Source organism: Musa acuminata, chromosome BXJ1-4 (genome assembly GCF_036884655.1).
Source record: "Musa acuminata AAA Group cultivar baxijiao chromosome BXJ1-4, Cavendish_Baxijiao_AAA, whole genome shotgun sequence".
NCBI lineage: Eukaryota > Viridiplantae > Streptophyta > Magnoliopsida > Zingiberales > Musaceae > Musa > Musa acuminata.
In genome coordinates, this window is record NC_088330.1 from 42117531 (window position 1) to 42134336 (window position 16806).

Genomic DNA, 16806 nt, shown 5'->3' on the forward strand with positions numbered 1-16806 from the left:
GAAGAATACATAAAATATTATGAGTCTTTGCTACTTTAATCTTAATTCTTCCTAAACATATATACTAGTCAGCTCATTTAAATTTTACTTATCATTTATTTGTATTGTAGTGAATTTTAAATGAGTCAAACAAGGAAGAAAAATAATTAATAATAAATTATACATGAAGAACTCATCTACATTCATATCCAATTCTTTAATAGAGGGAATCATAGGTGCATAAAAGACTAAGATATTCCAAGAAAAGATAGAAGTCATTGTCGTTAATAAATTTAACAGAAATATATGTTAATATTAACAATGAACATAACAGAAACAATCTAGGGAGTATATAGAAACAACAGCTAAATAAAGGAGATGAAATTGATTTTTCACTTTTTAGTGAAATGCTCCTTGACTGAGTCCATAAAATTCGCATGGTTTGGTGCAACAGGCAAAAGAAATTTCAACCACCCTAAAATTATATCAATGCCCATATATGAATAAATCAGAGAAGTAATTACCATAAGTTTCTCTTTATACTGCTTTAGAACATTCCATAAAGCCTTCGAAAAATTCCTCATAATTTCTTCTTGTCTTGTCATTTTTTGCAGCTCAATATAGAGGGCGCCTTTCATGGGTGTCTCCATTGTTGCAGGTTCAACAATCTTTGAAGAAATTGAGAAAGATTGTGGTATTCCGATCTCCTGAAGCTTCTTCGAACTAGCATCTATAAGCCATCAGTAGCTTACAAGGATAAATATAGACGAAACAAATCGGGAGAACATACTAACTATTTAGACTAATCATAACTCATAAGTATTTGGGTCCACAATAGATGAATGAGAAGATTATTCAAATCAGAAGTATTTTATTAACCTTTCTTGGATGCTTTAATTCCAACATTTCCGTCACTACCATGTATTCCTTCATCATCCTGCAATAAAAGAAATGGGAGCAAAAAATGTTAGGATGCCTGAAGACATTTAATGATTTTATCCATCAAAGTTAGAATGGCATCAATAAATATAAACTTTCAATAACGAAGGAACAAGAATTAGATGACATAACCAGGATAATTCAGGAACCTTGACTGAACATTTATTCAAGCACACAGAATACAAAGGGTCATTATTCATTGACCTAAGATTTGTTAGCACAAAGGTACTCATTTATAAAACTATCACAAAAATTCAAGTTTAGTGACATTCAATAGTTATGTAAAAGAAAATTCAGATAAAGAAATAGTCAAAGAGAATGATTGCAAGGAAGGAGATTACAGCAGCATTCGACACTATAAAGAGGATTAATAATCTTCAAAAAAATAATGGTACTGTTGACAAATAAAATGTTTAGCTCTTTTTGCCAACTCATGTGATTTAGATGGTGTCTGATAACACTTAATGCAGTCTTTCACAAAGAAAATATTCTCAGTCATTAAATTGAAAGGATAGCAACATCAGATGAAATTAGGTTCTTAATAAAAAGAAAAAATACCAATGAAGTTTTAGATACATCGATCTTCCTCCTTTTATGATGATCTACTTTAACAGGTGAAGTGGTACTTCTTTTTCGATTAGGTAAGCTTGACATATCTTCAAGATTGGTAAACCTGAAAATGTAAATAGCAGAAATTTTAATTTATTTATAGAAAACAAAAATGGTGCAATAAAAGAATATTTGGACAGTTATGTACCAGAAATGAATATCACCAAAGTATTTTCAGATTTCAATCACTTTATTAGCAGCTTATTGTTTACAACAGTCAACTAAATATCAGCCCAACTATCATAAAGTTATGCAAGCATCACAAATCACAACTATTCTATATTCACTGAAGAAAGAATCAAAGTGAGATAAACTGTAATCTAGACAATTGTGACTCTCATAAGGAATTCTATGATTTCAATAGTTTGCAATCTAATTGTGGGAAAAAAAAAAGAGGTAACAGCTCATATGTGATGGCCTCCCTTTCCGCAATTCCCCCTTGCTCCCCACCACCCTCTTTGGATCCACCCCCACTCGTTCATGATCCTCAAAACCACTTCAATCTCGACCTCCCTCTCTCCTGCTGCCCTGGCCTCTCTCTCATATGATCTGTTACAAACAACTTCTAAAACTTCCATGTCTCTCTCCTAGGCTGGTCTCTTTTGACAAGCTCACGGCTTGTCCTCTTGGAAGCCTAACACCACCATAGAAGCAAAAATCCTAAAAGATTCAAAGCAGCTCTCAGCTCATTTGCAGCTCTAGTGGGGGAACAAGTACACAAAGCAGGCTATACCGGTTGGTACAGGAATGGTATACACGGTCCCAACCAATACCAATTTGGTACCATCAGGACAGGACCTGTACCGGGTGGTACAAGCCCAATACAGGCCCTGAACCAGAAGTAACCATAGCAAAGCCATTGGGTAGGTACTGTTGGAGGGTATTTGAGAGGCTATAAAATGCTCCCAAAACCGCCAAATATGCCCTCACTCTCACCCATTCTTTTTCACCCTCATTCTCACTCTAATCTCTCTCAAAATTCACTTAACTTTCTTACTCCCTTCAAAAGTAATTGAAAATCATAACGGAAATTTGCTTTTTCCAAGAACAACAATAACAACAACAAGATGCATGGATCAATTATTTGACAAGATATAGAGATTGATAAAGATATTATTCATAAAGTGAAAATATGATGGTTAAAATAGCGAGGAGTGTCAGAAATCTTGTATGATCATCAGACCTCTGAGATGAAAAGAAAAATCATATAAGATAATTGTGAGACCAACATTGTTTTATGGATCTGAGTGCTGGATAGTTAAGAAACAACATATACAAAAATTGTGTTATCAAGATGAAAATATTAAGATAGATGTATAAAGTTACTAGGAAAAAGAGGATAAAATGAGAGAAAATAATTTAAAATAATATAAGCATATGCTTATAAGACCTCCGGATGTGATAGACAGAAGAGGTGAAAATGTTAATAATACGAGGAGAGGTAGAGAAAGACCTAAAAAGACTTTAATAGAAACTATAAATAAAAATTAAGTATTTCGAACTTAACTAAACATATAACTTTTTATAGATCTCAATAGTGGTAAAAGATCCATGTAGTCAACCATCTATTTTTACTCTATGAATAATTGCTTTTCCCAAGAAGAAGACAATCAAGATTTGGTCCATATTTGTACTCCGGATGTGGTAGGCAGAAGAAGTGAAAATGTTAATAATATGAGGAGAGATAGAGAAAGATCTAAAAAGACCTTAATAGAAACTATAAATAAAAATTTAAGAATTTTGAACTTAACTAAACATATTACTTTTTATAGATCTCAATAGTGATAAAAGATCCATGTAAACCCCAAATAGTTGAGACTTAAGGCTTTATTGTTGTCATTGTTGTTCTTAAGAAAATTAATCTTTCCAACACTCAGATCCATAAAGTATTATTGATCTCACAATTGTCTTATAAAATCTTTCTTTTAATCTCAAAAATATTCGATGATCACACAAGACTCCTAATGCCCCTAACCATTTTAACCATCTATTTTTACTCTATGAATAATTGTTTTTCCCAAGAAGAAGACAATTAAGATTTGTTCCATGTTCTATTCAGATCAAGGTAATTTCAAGCCTAATCTCTAGGATTTAACATGCAATTAGGTTAGAGTTTATGTTTATTCTTGCATGCTTAGACTAAATTTCAATGTTTAGATTTAAATCATGGCTCAATGTTATCTCTACATTTTGGTTTGTCTATGCTACATCCATAAGAATCAAGCCTAGATCTGATTAGATTTAGCTTAGATCTATCCTAACCTAGGTTTGATCTAGTCGAATCTAGTTTAGATCTTCATGGATCTAGCTTAGATCTTCGCAGATCTAGGATAGATCTGAATGGGTCGAGGTTTGATCATAGTAGGTCCAGCTCAGATCAAACAAAATGTAAGCTTCATCCATTCAGATATAGCATTTATTTTCCTGGAATCCTGGATCTAGTCGTAATTTTGGAAATATAATGAATATGTGGATCTGAACATATGTTAACTCTTGTCGCAGATAAATGCACTGAAGCCAGCAAAGTTCTAATCCCAAATCATAGCATACATGTCACTTGGAGGCATGCAATCATTAACAGGACATTCATTGCGACTATGTTGATCGGGTGGAGGAATAATGTAATTGAAGCAACATTTGGCTGGTCGATTTTCCGCCATAGCGAAGTGCACAAATGTGCCCCAAGAGATCAAGAGGGCCATCAGAGCAGAATTCATGCCTGAAATGCACTATGTTTGTAGAAGGCAACTTAGGAGGTATCTAATAGACTTACTACAGAGCTGTAGGTGTATGATGAGTGCATCAGTCATGGTAATGATGTCAACCCGGATCTCAGTGTTAGTATACGTTCTTCCGTACAGCACCAACACATGTATGAGGAAAGCATGAGATAGACCGACAGACCTGCTGTTTAAGTATGATAGTGGCAATGGTCCAACTTAGTTTAGCACATTAGTGAGGGAGACTACTTGTATCAGTGCACATGGATTGGGTACAAGTTCCACCGTGAGGCAGTAGACTAGCCCTTCTCAGTTTAGCAAGACAGCTAACATACACAGTCCAGCCTATGGGACTTTATTAGAGGAGTTGACAGAATGGCAGCTCTTTGATGTAGTTGATCTGGATCTTGCTGCAAGCCCACCACAGAGAAAAAAACATGGATAAATGATGCATACAAGAAGGAGAAAAGGATAGAAGACTCCCATCTATCGGTCATTGACTCACATCATTCATTCTGGTGGTGGGAGCACTACAATGAGTTCAATCCAAGATACAATACCTATATCAGTATGGATCCAAATAGGTATATGTTTTTGTTTTACATCTCATTTATCATTTTATATTCTAAGTTTAGTTTAAAGTTGTCTAAATTGATTGTATATAACTAATAAAGTGTAAAAAAGGCCTCAAATAGGTCTTTTTTATTCCAAGCCTTTTTTTAAGGCAAATATTGAAATATGGAACATATCAATGTATCGAGCGTCACTACACTAGTATCAAAAATATCAAAACAATTGCCTAAAGGGAACAAACAATGTGGGCAATTTCACTTATAATGCAGGAAACTCTCCAGTTTAGCTAGTACAGGACATTTTTAAATGTTGTTCATTTTGAATTCAAAGGAAAATAGTACAACAGAGCTTTCTTCCAACTAAAGGAAATGGGATGCGATGAAAAAAGAGGTCATTGGCTTTGGCAAACAGAAACAATAAGAAAACAAAAGTTAATAAACAAATAAAGCCCATCACTCTTAAAACAACATCAGGCTGAAAAAAAGCATCTCATTTTGAAAGTAACAGACCCAATAAGATAGTTCAGAGACCTCCAAGATTTGGGCCCTTAATCACACAAAATTTCCCATTAAAAGTGGCCAACTGAGTTGATCATGAAACTCAACTCAAACTTTTCTCAGAACATTATAAACCTAGTTGTATGCTTAAATCGAGTGAATTTTGATGGGGAAAAACTTAAATGACATTGATGATGGCTTTGCCAAATAATCTTTCCTACTACTCACTATATTTGCAATTGGAATCCATAGAGATAACAAGAAATAAAAGCACAATCATGCTGGACTTGCTGATTAGATATAAAAAAAGAAAAAATTGTATTTCCATCCAACCCATTTTTCTAACTTATGAACATGCTAATATCTATTCAACACAACATGGGGCAATATTTATTCAAGGACAACCATTTCTTCAATGAGAAAAATCAAAAGAACAATCAACGAATTGTAGCCAAAATATATCACTTGAAGCGTCAATGTGCACGTTTAAACATCTAAAAAAAACATCCTTTGGTATGAATTATGAAATCAAAAGCAGCTTAAAGAAATAAATTGAAACCAAATGTATCAAAAAATTGACACTGAATATTTAGTTGAACGGAGGAAACAAGACATACTTGATTTTCATGTAAGGTGATGCCTGCCTCAGTAAAAATGATGTGTCTGCATAATCATCTTCTCCAGGTTTTACCATCAAGATCTGCAAGACAAAGCACTTCCTTGTCCAATTATATGCTCTTAAGGCTACCACTGGTTAATAATGTGCCCCGAACCATAATCCAACAGAAATAATAAAGTTAAAGATATTTCTTATCATGATAATCTGAGCTCATTTAAGAACATATAGATACATTTTTTCGGTGATAAACATCATCAAACAATCTTTTATAATATGTTGACCTGTAGGAGAAAGGATGTCTGTCAAGAAATTGATCTCTACACATTGTTAATGGATGCTACAAGCTAAATAGGTAAACCCAGAAATAACATGCTTTGGAAATCATGGACAGAAAATCATATAACAGGTGCATGCCCTATGCAAATCTGTGTTGTATGCAATTCTATTTTCAATTCTCTGATTGTTTTTCAAGGAATATATAGGGACAAAAACAATAAGAGTTGCTGTGAGCAGACAATTTTATAAGATACTGGTGTCAGACAATCTTTGTGTCCATGTTGAGGAACTCGATTTCACCTGGACTGGTCAATACTGGTCTACGCATGAACTGATATGTACCACCCTATTTTAGGTAGTCTGGTCTGATCTGAATTCAAAAAAGTGGGATTTAATTTTTTGAAGGCCTAGATCCCTTAGGGCTCATGATCTCGAAGACCTCTCCCTGTTCTCATCACCCAACCATTGTTGTCCACTATCATCAGCCTCTTTTATGCTACCTCTCCTACTCCGATTCCACTACCACCTCCTCTCTTCCTTATCTCTCATCGACCAGTACAAATCTAGTATCTGAATTTGCATTCCTTGGTCTATATATTCTCTCTAATTCTCACTGAGTTTTTGCAAGACCTGAACAAAGAGCACTGCAAAAACTAAAAGCCTACAATCTAATAACAACCAGTCCCCCATTATGTTCTCTGAATAATGGCTTGTTTTAGGAACAAAGCCACATCTATTGTCTTTTGTTTCTTCATTTCATTTTCTATTTTTCTTGGTTGTTACGACCCCAGATAGTTGGGACTTACCGCTTTGTTGTCGTTGTCATTATTGTTGTATTTTTCTTGGTTGTTAAAAACAAAAATCATACTAAAGCGCTGAACCACTTTGGCTAGTAAAGATCTTGACCATCGCTGGTAAGGTTCTGGGATCAATTCCCACTTCATCACTTGCAAAGTTGGGTATAAAAAATACCATATCACATTAAGGAGCATTCATGTGGTGATCATCAAGTTGACAACCCAATATAGCATTGGACTTGGCCAAGACTAGGAACAATTCTGAAAGGATACATGAAAAGGAAAATTTTAATAGCAATATTAAAAGTGAATGCAGGTTTTTCCCTTGAATATATTCAATAAAATTAGTTCATACTAAATGTTTCATCATCAAGCCTCACTAAGATAAGCTTTTGTTATCATGCGACAAGCAATCAACTAACATATTAATGTGGGTCTAAATTCATTGGAAAATTGAAGGAGTGGGCATATGCAAACCACATATCATATCTTAAACAGTTAAATAAAGTAAACAGAAGCTTAAAAGTCAACTTATTTCAATACATAGCATACCATAAAAAGGATTTTTTGACTTCTGTGAATGATAAGTTTCCAACAAGAGTAGTATATTGGAATAGAAAACTATAAGATTTGATCTGAACACAGAGTTGAGTTTCATACCAGAGTCATACATTTTTTGCCCTCCATATAATCTCTCAAGTACCTGGTCAACTATGGACCAAATAGTTGAGTTAGACTTTCTGTAGAAGGAAATTTCCAAAGGAAAAAATATAATAGGCACAGACAAGCATTTAGGAAATCATAGTCATAGCTTTTGCTGAATTGTGAAGTTGCATATTGGTTCATGAACAAAGAACACGTTGGGGGACCATGCACTTCTACTACCTTCTTGTACAGAACCACATATATGATGACTTACTTGCATTTATCATTCTACAACAAGCATATTGGCCTTGTGCATGATCAAATTGTGTCCATAAAATGGAACATACCAGTGAGTTCTTGAAGTGCTTCTCTATTGGCTTCCTTGGATTCCTCTGATGTTCAAGCAAAGCCTGGAAAATGAGAAGTATGAAAGAAATTTGAAAATCAACCTCCATTGTATTTTAAGATTATCTAACTGTACTTGTTTTTATAAAGTTTCTAAGGAAAAAAAAATTAAAAGCAACCTACTCTTAAACATAGACCAAAAACCATTGATGTGTTGTTAATGAAATTGCTTTCCAGTAGTCTTGCACCCTAAAAGACACAAACAAAAGACAATTTCCAGTTATACATATGCTATATGAAACACAATGGACCAATTACTCATCATCACAACATGAGAAGGCTGTCCCATATAATAGTTTCGAGAATCTAACAAGAGAGGCATGTATTTTATTGACAAGTACAATGACAACTACAACATAATAAATTTCATCTGTCGAACATAAATCAGGCCCGACGCAAACCTAGCCCTCTTAAACCATGCAACCAGAAATAGATACAGAATCAATCCAGGAAATATTTTTTTAATTTCGTTTTTGGAGTAATTTTATAAGTTTAGGGTTTCTTTTTCGCGATTGTAATGTCACTGTACAAGATGGTTTTGTAAACGTCACTAGCTGTCACATGGCATTATCTTACAAAAACTTAAGATGACATGTAGTCAACATCGATTGTACTACAGAAACTACCCTGTACTGCAAAAACAGAAAGAGTGTTAGGTAATAGCAAAACTCTAAACATGACTTCTTGGTTAGAAAACAACCTGATTTCCAGTTTTTCTTTCTCTCTCAGCTCCAGCAAGATCTGCTATAGTGAGAACAGCACTATGTAGAGAAACACTGTGCTCACTGAGGCTCTTCTCAGTCTTGCGAATGTTTATAATGCATTGAGATCGACTGCAGAAACAAACAGAAGTCATTAATCATTAATCAAACTAAAGCAAAATTAGCCAACTACAGTTCTTGAATGAGTTAAGAAGACATCAACTGCAGAATAATTAACAATCATGTGAAAGCAAGAGTAAAGAACAGCTAAATGTAATTAGATTTAGCCATATGTAAAGGCATGCAAATGAACCAGTAAAAGAAAAACTAACTGAACCAAGATATTCAGTTCCGCTTTATTTTGTTCGATTGACTGGCTCATTTGGCTAAGAAAATTGAAAAACTAAACAATTTTAAGTTCAGTTAGGTTTGTGGCATTACAAAAAACATTCAAACTGAACTGAACCAAATATTTTTTAATCAATATAAGCATAAGTATAACATCTAAATCATACATCCTATTAACACAAATAAAGCAGATATTATTACTCAATCATAACGATAAATTAGTATAATAAATACATACATAATATACATCAATTAGATGAAATTTATGTTATATTCATGAAATGCAGTAGGTTTCAGTCCCATACTGATCCATGACCAGACTGGTACAGAAGGAGGAGAGAAGAAAAGGAGGTGAAGAAGGAGATGGAGGAGGGGAGGAGAAGTACCAGACTGGCAATGGTGAGCAGCATTCGGTGGCAGCCAAAGATGGGCTAGGGAGGCATGCAGTGCGACGAGTGAAAAGTCGCACGTCTGCCACACGAGAAAATATTTAAAAAATCCTAAGCACAGAGTCTAACGTAATCAGACTGTGCCACTTGAAAATGGGCAGTCCGCATCACATCCAGTCTGATAAAACCAGTTAGTACGAACAGGTCTTAACAGTTTTGCATTCCTCCATTATATTACAATTATATAACACTGTTTTTTTAATATATGTTAGATACTGAATAAAGAATCATAAAAGCCAATCAACTCGGATTTGTTTTGGTATTTTTAGGGCTTCAGTTTGGTTTCCTTTTCAATTTTCGGAAATGGAATAAATTTGGTTCAATTCAAAATTCCCCCAAAACCAAACCGAATCAGAACATGGGCACCTTTAGGCATGTGTTGTGAATAAGAAAGCAAGAGACAAAACTGTCTTAACCTTAGAAAGAGATAAACTAACAATAACATATCAAAATCAGAGAAGAAAACAGATAAGTAATAGCCAGTAACAAAAAAGAACAAATACCATCAGTGAGTTACTGTCTTTCATTTTACTAGCACCCAAAAAAAATGCCTAAATCCCTATAGATGATCGCAGATACTACAATACCATGAGCGTCCGACAGAGAATCTACAACAGTGAGTAGCCTAGACAACATCTAATCACAAGTAGAAAAAGTTGCTCTATTATCTTATAAAAGCGTTTTGCAAATGTATGAAGCAATTCTTAACCATCTCAAACAAATTTGCAACGAGACCAAAAACAAGATATTGTAGAAATTTGAACCAATTGGAATAGCTCTATATATTTACTGAAGAAAATGAGTTAAACAAAAATATCACATGCCTAGACTGATCATTTGCACTCGTTGCAGCAGTAGAACGTTTAAGCATACCAAGTGCCAGTGCATTCTCTGCTTCTGCAATATTTGAAACCATGACCTGTTGACATGAAGGTAAACAACTTTAGCCTCCATAAATATGGGCAACTTCTTAATGATAAAACAGAAGTAACAGCACATCAGCACCTACCTCTTTAAGACCTATTACAGTAGAATGTTGAAAGGACAGCTCGACCCCATCATGAGATAAATCAAGGATTCTTTCCCCTTTGCCCCGTTCAGAATGTATCTCAAACATTGATAGATAATATGATCTGCAGTCATAATCAGAACAAAATTTTACTGAGGAATGACAACAGGAGAAGATCATGGAGAAATATTAAATACCTATATAAAAATAAAATTTCACTATTCAGAAGAGAGATATTCACATTACCTAAAGTTCCTCAATCTGAGAAAACTTGACACTGCAACTTACAGATTCATCTGAAGCTATAGCTTATAGTAGAAAGAAGCACATGTCAACTATAAAAGAAGTTCGGTTATAGTTCTATATATTATCCCTAAATTTTAAAGGTATTCTGCTCCCCTACCAATACCTATCACATGCCTAGTGGATAGTCATTGTGCCAGCAATGGTAACTGACTAGATTTGGTCCATGTCAGTTGATATAGCAGTGTGCAATGTGTAACAGATTAGCCTGCACCAGAACAAAATCGCACAGTGCATGACAGCTATGTACCACAATAATATGTCATAGTTGGATCGCACAGATGGCACAGTACGTGCGCTATGGTATATGTGAATACTTAATTCTATATGGGCAACTACCAAGACAGAAGGATATACAAACTTATTTTTAAGAGCCTAAAAGATTGGGGGAACTAACTTCTGGAAGAGTAAATCATCTCATGTACATTTAATCATGCATAAACAGTCAATTATTCCCAAGTTCTATTTCCATATTCCAGTCTAATTAAATTACTTCCTCCTCCATATCCTTTTTGTGTAAGGCATAAGTCGTGCATCTTCAAGACAACAATCATAAAATCCTTTAAAGCACACCTAGATCAGAGAGGTTGTGCCTTTTTTATCCACTAAAGTCCCTAATTGCAAACACAAGGTAATTATAGGAGATTCTTACACAACAGTAAGATTGATCCATTTTAACCTAGGTGTCAAATACTTTTTAAAAAAGATAATATGTTATACCCGAATTTTCAACTAGTGTGTTGAATTGCATTAAATGTTTGGTTGGAAGTTCTTAATTTCTTATAAGCGAGATGTAGTTAGAATGTAGTAGAATTAAAGATTATATTGAAATACAGTTCTGTAGTGATTGTTCTAAATGAAGTTGGTTTATGCACAATATGACCTACTCAATACTCGTAGTTTGGGTTTTGTGGAACGGCGTAATCCCATTGCATAAACGCATAGGACTGCATGTACCTGACGTTCTCAGATCTAAGTTGGCAGCAACCTTGAATGCTAGGTCACTCTTTTTATGCATGTCCACCAACATGGTAAAGTGTGAAAATTTTGATACTTAATAGTTAATAATCTCAATCAAGCCATCTCACATTTTACACAGTGCAAAACTTTGTATTGCTATAAGTCACTCTTTAAAGATGCAAGTGTTAAAAATACTGTCAAAATCTAAAATGAAAAATTCCAAAGAAGGTGAAATCAAACATAAATTTTACCTTATCAAAACTAATACAACAGATTTGTTTAAAGAGAAAAACATACTCTTGACAAATATGACATCCAATTAAATCATGGTCACTTATACATAACTGACAATCCAAGACCACTTCCTTCAAATTCCAATTGACATGGAACCAATCAGCACTATGCTAATCCTGACAACTTATATAGAGCACCCCTGTGAACTGTGCAACTCTTCCAAAGCACAAATGTGTATGAAACTTTTTTAATATCTGAAGTTTCAACTTTCAAGTAAATTTTTTTTAGAACAAGATCAAACAAAAAAAAACATACTTATGTTTTCTTCATAACTCATAATAACTTTGGATGCATGATGTGTAAAAGGATGTGTAAAACTGATCACCATTTTTCTAATTTGACATCAACATATGACAATTGTGGAAGAATAAAACAGTAATCATATTGTTAACATGATCAGTTTAATGTGTTCATCTTTAACTTTCATATTGTTCAGATTCATAATTAAAGTAACACCAGCCTATTTATCACCTGAACCTGAATTTTCTTGATTGTTTGTATTCCACTTATATGACAAGAGAACAGAGAAGAATGATTAGTTAAACATTCAAAAAATTAAAGTCAAAAAAGAGAGCAAAAGAGAATGATCAACAGATCAACAACCGAAAAACAGCATGGCATCTGTAAATATGTTTACCGACATCTACCTCCTTTCATGAAGATCACCTTGAGATGGACAATCAAAAAGCTGTTTCAAAATGAGAGGCACAACACCTGGATTCCGTGCACATCCAAACATGGTGTAAGTCTTTCCGGAACCAGTGGGTCCCAACGCAACCAAGAGACCACTCTTTCCCCCCATAAAATCCATCAAGATTGGGTTCACCGCCATATTATATACTTCTTGCTATAGAACAAAATATTTGGAAAATAATGTTATTCAACACAGATGGGAACATAAAAATTATTCAACTAAAACAAAATAGAGAATTCAAAAGAAAGGAAGAAAATGCAAGTGAACTTGCATACATTGTTTTCTTTTTTATTGTTTGATTGAAGGCCGAATTGGATGGAAATGTCTATTTGTATTTTGGAATATAAAAACAAATATTAAAGCAAGGATGCCCAAAGCTGCCCTGTTCGAATATCAGATATAGTTTGAAGATGGAACAGAAATGTGCTCAAATAGATTTAACAAGTAGCATATCTTACCATGCTAGCACTCCTATCTAAATAGCAAAGGCCATCACTACATAATTAAACCTTTCATAAAATAATTATCGTTACCTCAATTGCATAGCATAGCTTCTTTAGGCCGAAGATCAATGACGTCAAAAAGTTTCATAGACAATAGTAACATGATCACTAGATTCTACCCAACCAATGCAATCTGGTGATGAGACCAAATCAAACCCTAAATTCATCATCTTAAATTTTAAAAAAAAAAACCAAACAAGAAATCTTTTATAAATATCATCTAATGGCAGCACGGAGTAACAGAATTAAAGACGGTATCAGAATCGACAAATCCAAAAGCCACACCTGGGTTGAATCCGGTGGGAAGACGAAAGAGAACCCGTCGTAGACCTCGTTCTTGGCCCGCCCCCGGTCGAGCAGAGGTGGCGCCGACAGCGTAACAGAGCTGGGACCGTTCACCGACAAGCACGCACCGGTCCGCCTCCTCTCCATCTTCGGCGGCGCGCCTTTTGCCAGTGCCCTGGTGCCGGCCTTGGGGGGTATGCGGCCGGGCCTCGGCGGCGCGACCTCGTTGGGACGGATTCGGAGGAAGACCTTCAGGTTGTCAGCGTCAGCGGGGCAAGAAGTGTCCTGGGGAAGGGAGGCGAGGGGTAGGGCTTCGGCGTAGGCCGTTTGCTTCGCCCTACGAGGAGGGTTTCGCCGGACGGTGGTGGGAGGGCAAGGAGACGATGGTGAGTCCATGAGGAGTCACGAACGGAGATTTTGTCGCTCCGTCGCACGCGTCCCTAAGATTGTTAATGAGGATCGGGGATTTGAGAGCTCCGTCGGCCGCTTCCCTTCGATTGTTGATGAGTATCTTCGAATCTGTTGTGTGCTGGTTTGGGCTTGTTTTGCACTTTGTCTGGATCGCTCCTCCTCTCGAGTTTGAAGCTGACCACACCAGCGGGAAACGAAAATGCCCTTTTTTTTCTCTTAAACTCAAGAGCAAATTGTATATATATAGTTTTGAGAAATTCTGGTAAAATATTTATATTTTTAAAAATTTTGGTAGAGAGTCATTTCTTTTGTAAAATATTATTTTATCTCCTATCTCTTGCCCGCTCCTAATCGTTTTTGTCTTTGACTTCTTTTGTCTTCACATATAAACATCTCACTCGTTATCTTCTACTCTCATCCGATCTTAATCATCTTTGCCTTCATCTTTGTCTTATTATCATCACCATGTCCCCATTATTCCCACTCCTATTATCACATATTATCACTCCGTTATCCTTGTCATCCTCATTGTCACTTTATTACAATGGGTCATAAGCAAGAGCACTCCTGAATCCCTTATTTCATTCGTCCATGATGTTGACCTTGATGGAGGGGACATCGGTAATGATAACAATTGAGGTAAATAAAACATAGAGGTGAGGTGAGGATAAAGATGATTGGCGATGATGTATGGAGACATTTAGGTAGAAGCAAATACGGTAAGGGTCTAACAAGGGTGATGAATGGAGAGTGGAGAGACTTATGCATGGAGGCGATCAGGGATAGATGAGAACGATAAGCAGAGGATAGAAAGACTTATGTATGGAGATGATCAGAGACGAAAGCGGAGTAACTAGGGGATCACACGTGGAGGCGATCATAGACAAAGGTGACAACTAGTGAGGTGGAATTTTTGAAAATAATAATACTATTTATAAATTTATTAAAAAAATATATATTTTTTTAAATTATCCAAAATTACATGAGTGTTGTACATAAATATTTTATTTTGGACGATTTTTCGGAAGATAAAAAAAACTTTATTTCCGTAATATTGAATAGAATCATTCCTAACAAAAAAAAAACATCATAATCAAAATACCTTTATTATTATAAAACATAAAGTGTTTCCTATAGATAAAAAAATAAGCTTGGATCGAAACGTCACTCAAACTGATTTGGTGTAATATCACATTCAAAATTATCAGGCAATATCTTCCGTTTTTATTATCATTCTTCCACGATAAATGATTATAAATATTTTAATATTTTTAAATATACAATTTAGATTTAAGGCGAGTGGAAAAAAAAAGAATTGTTATCGTCCTATATTTTGAAATATGCTAAGGCTTCCTTAAATTTTCATCTATAACCACTTAAATTAATTTATAATACCCTAAAAGTTATAATTTTGATTATTTGGATTCTGAATTGATTTGCTATTATCAGAATTGGTCATGGATCCATGTTACTTGATCAAGCTGACCTAAGCTCATATCTTATGGACATCACATCTTCAACTTGACCTGACACGTTCCAAATGCTTGAATACAGACAAACCCCCTCCTTCATATCACCTACTTCCTAATGTGAATGTTGCGGTCTCCATAATTTTGATTAGGAACAATTCAAATATTCCTTATCTCATCTCACCAACTCATATCCACCGAGAGATTGACCAGCACACCAAATTTTGAGACATCGATTATATATGTATTATACAATTACGAGGGTTCAACGATTTAATGTGAAGTAACGTAGTCTTCGACGTTCAAACAACCTAAATCTACGTGACATGTCGCTTTTGACTGTGAGATAAACAATGCAAGGTGCATAAAGTTTGGGCCACGCAAAGATGGAGGCGTCAATTTCGCTGAGTGCTCGTTGGAGGTGGAGGAACAAAAAGAAAGGCGAGGATGGAACGACATCTCGATCCAACAGTCGACATTCTAAGGTCGGTAGCCGCCCTGCAGAAAGATTGTGCCCGGGCCCGGATCCTGTCCTGCTGCCGGCATCTGCCAGCCACCAAAAACTAAAGAAGCCTTTATTTAATCCCTGTTCTTGTATAAGAAGAGTGCAGTTGGCTCAAAAGGGTAGGCCAAGGGAGGAGAGGAGATCCAAGGGTAGGGGTGCGTAGGAAGACGGTCTCTTGTCATTTTATGTACTGCTGGTTGGGTTTCTTTCATGTTGTTGCTGCTGCGTTTGTTAGCTTTTCAGATAGATGTAGTCTCAGATCTTTCACACTTTCTGTGCAAAGATCTTCGATTGCTTTGGTGTGGCGGATGTTTACGTTGTGCAAATAGACTTTGTGGATGTTCTTGATCTCTATGTATTTGATGAGATCGAGAGTGGTTCTTCGCTACTAACCATGGATATCGTTTTCTTTGCTCTTGATACGAATCATCTGTAAGAAACTACGTCCCTTCGGGTTTCTTTTGCTCACCGCTGCTGCCGCTTTATCGCTCTCTTTCTTCCTCTGCTTGTTCAATGGTGTCTCCTCATCTTCCACTGCTACGAACACCTCTCCTTCCTCTACCGCCCGGCACGAAGAAAAACACTATGATCACAGTAAGCAGTGGTAGATCCAGAGATCAAACGAGGAAAGGAAGGCCAACGGCGAGCTCGAAGAAGGAGATGGCCACTAGAGTCTGTCAGCCAAACGATGACGAGCCAAAGAAGCCAATAACAAAGGCAAGTGCATCGGTACCGAGACTCGGGCGAAACGATCAGTTAGAGGAGGAGACTCAGGAGACCATGATGGACACCGCATACTCGCCGTCACCGCCCCCG

The 16806-nt window shown here is 35.8% G+C and overlaps 1 protein-coding gene across 2 annotated transcripts; it reads right to left on the reverse strand.

The window, feature by feature from the left end:
* Nucleotides 1-213: 213 nt before the first annotated feature.
* LOC135671784 (kinesin-like protein KIN-6) lies at nucleotides 214-14210 on the reverse strand. 2 transcript variants are annotated; one of them, XM_065179986.1, is made up of 12 exons: nucleotides 13606-14210; nucleotides 12771-12970; nucleotides 10567-10690; nucleotides 10382-10476; nucleotides 8760-8892; nucleotides 8183-8248; nucleotides 8002-8064; nucleotides 7670-7720; nucleotides 5935-6017; nucleotides 1477-1591; nucleotides 859-916; nucleotides 214-709 (listed from the first exon to the last, which is right to left on the reverse strand). In XM_065179986.1, the coding sequence occupies exons 1-12, from the start codon at nucleotides 13999-14001 to the stop codon at nucleotides 372-374; spliced, it is 1722 nt and encodes a 573-aa protein (XP_065036058.1). In that variant the 5' UTR covers nucleotides 14002-14210; the 3' UTR covers nucleotides 214-371. The 2 variants fall into 2 exon arrangements, with proteins under 2 accessions (XP_065036058.1, XP_065036059.1); XM_065179987.1 differs by having other exon boundaries at nucleotides 473-702.
* Between the last annotated feature and the right edge of the window lie 2596 nt (nucleotides 14211-16806).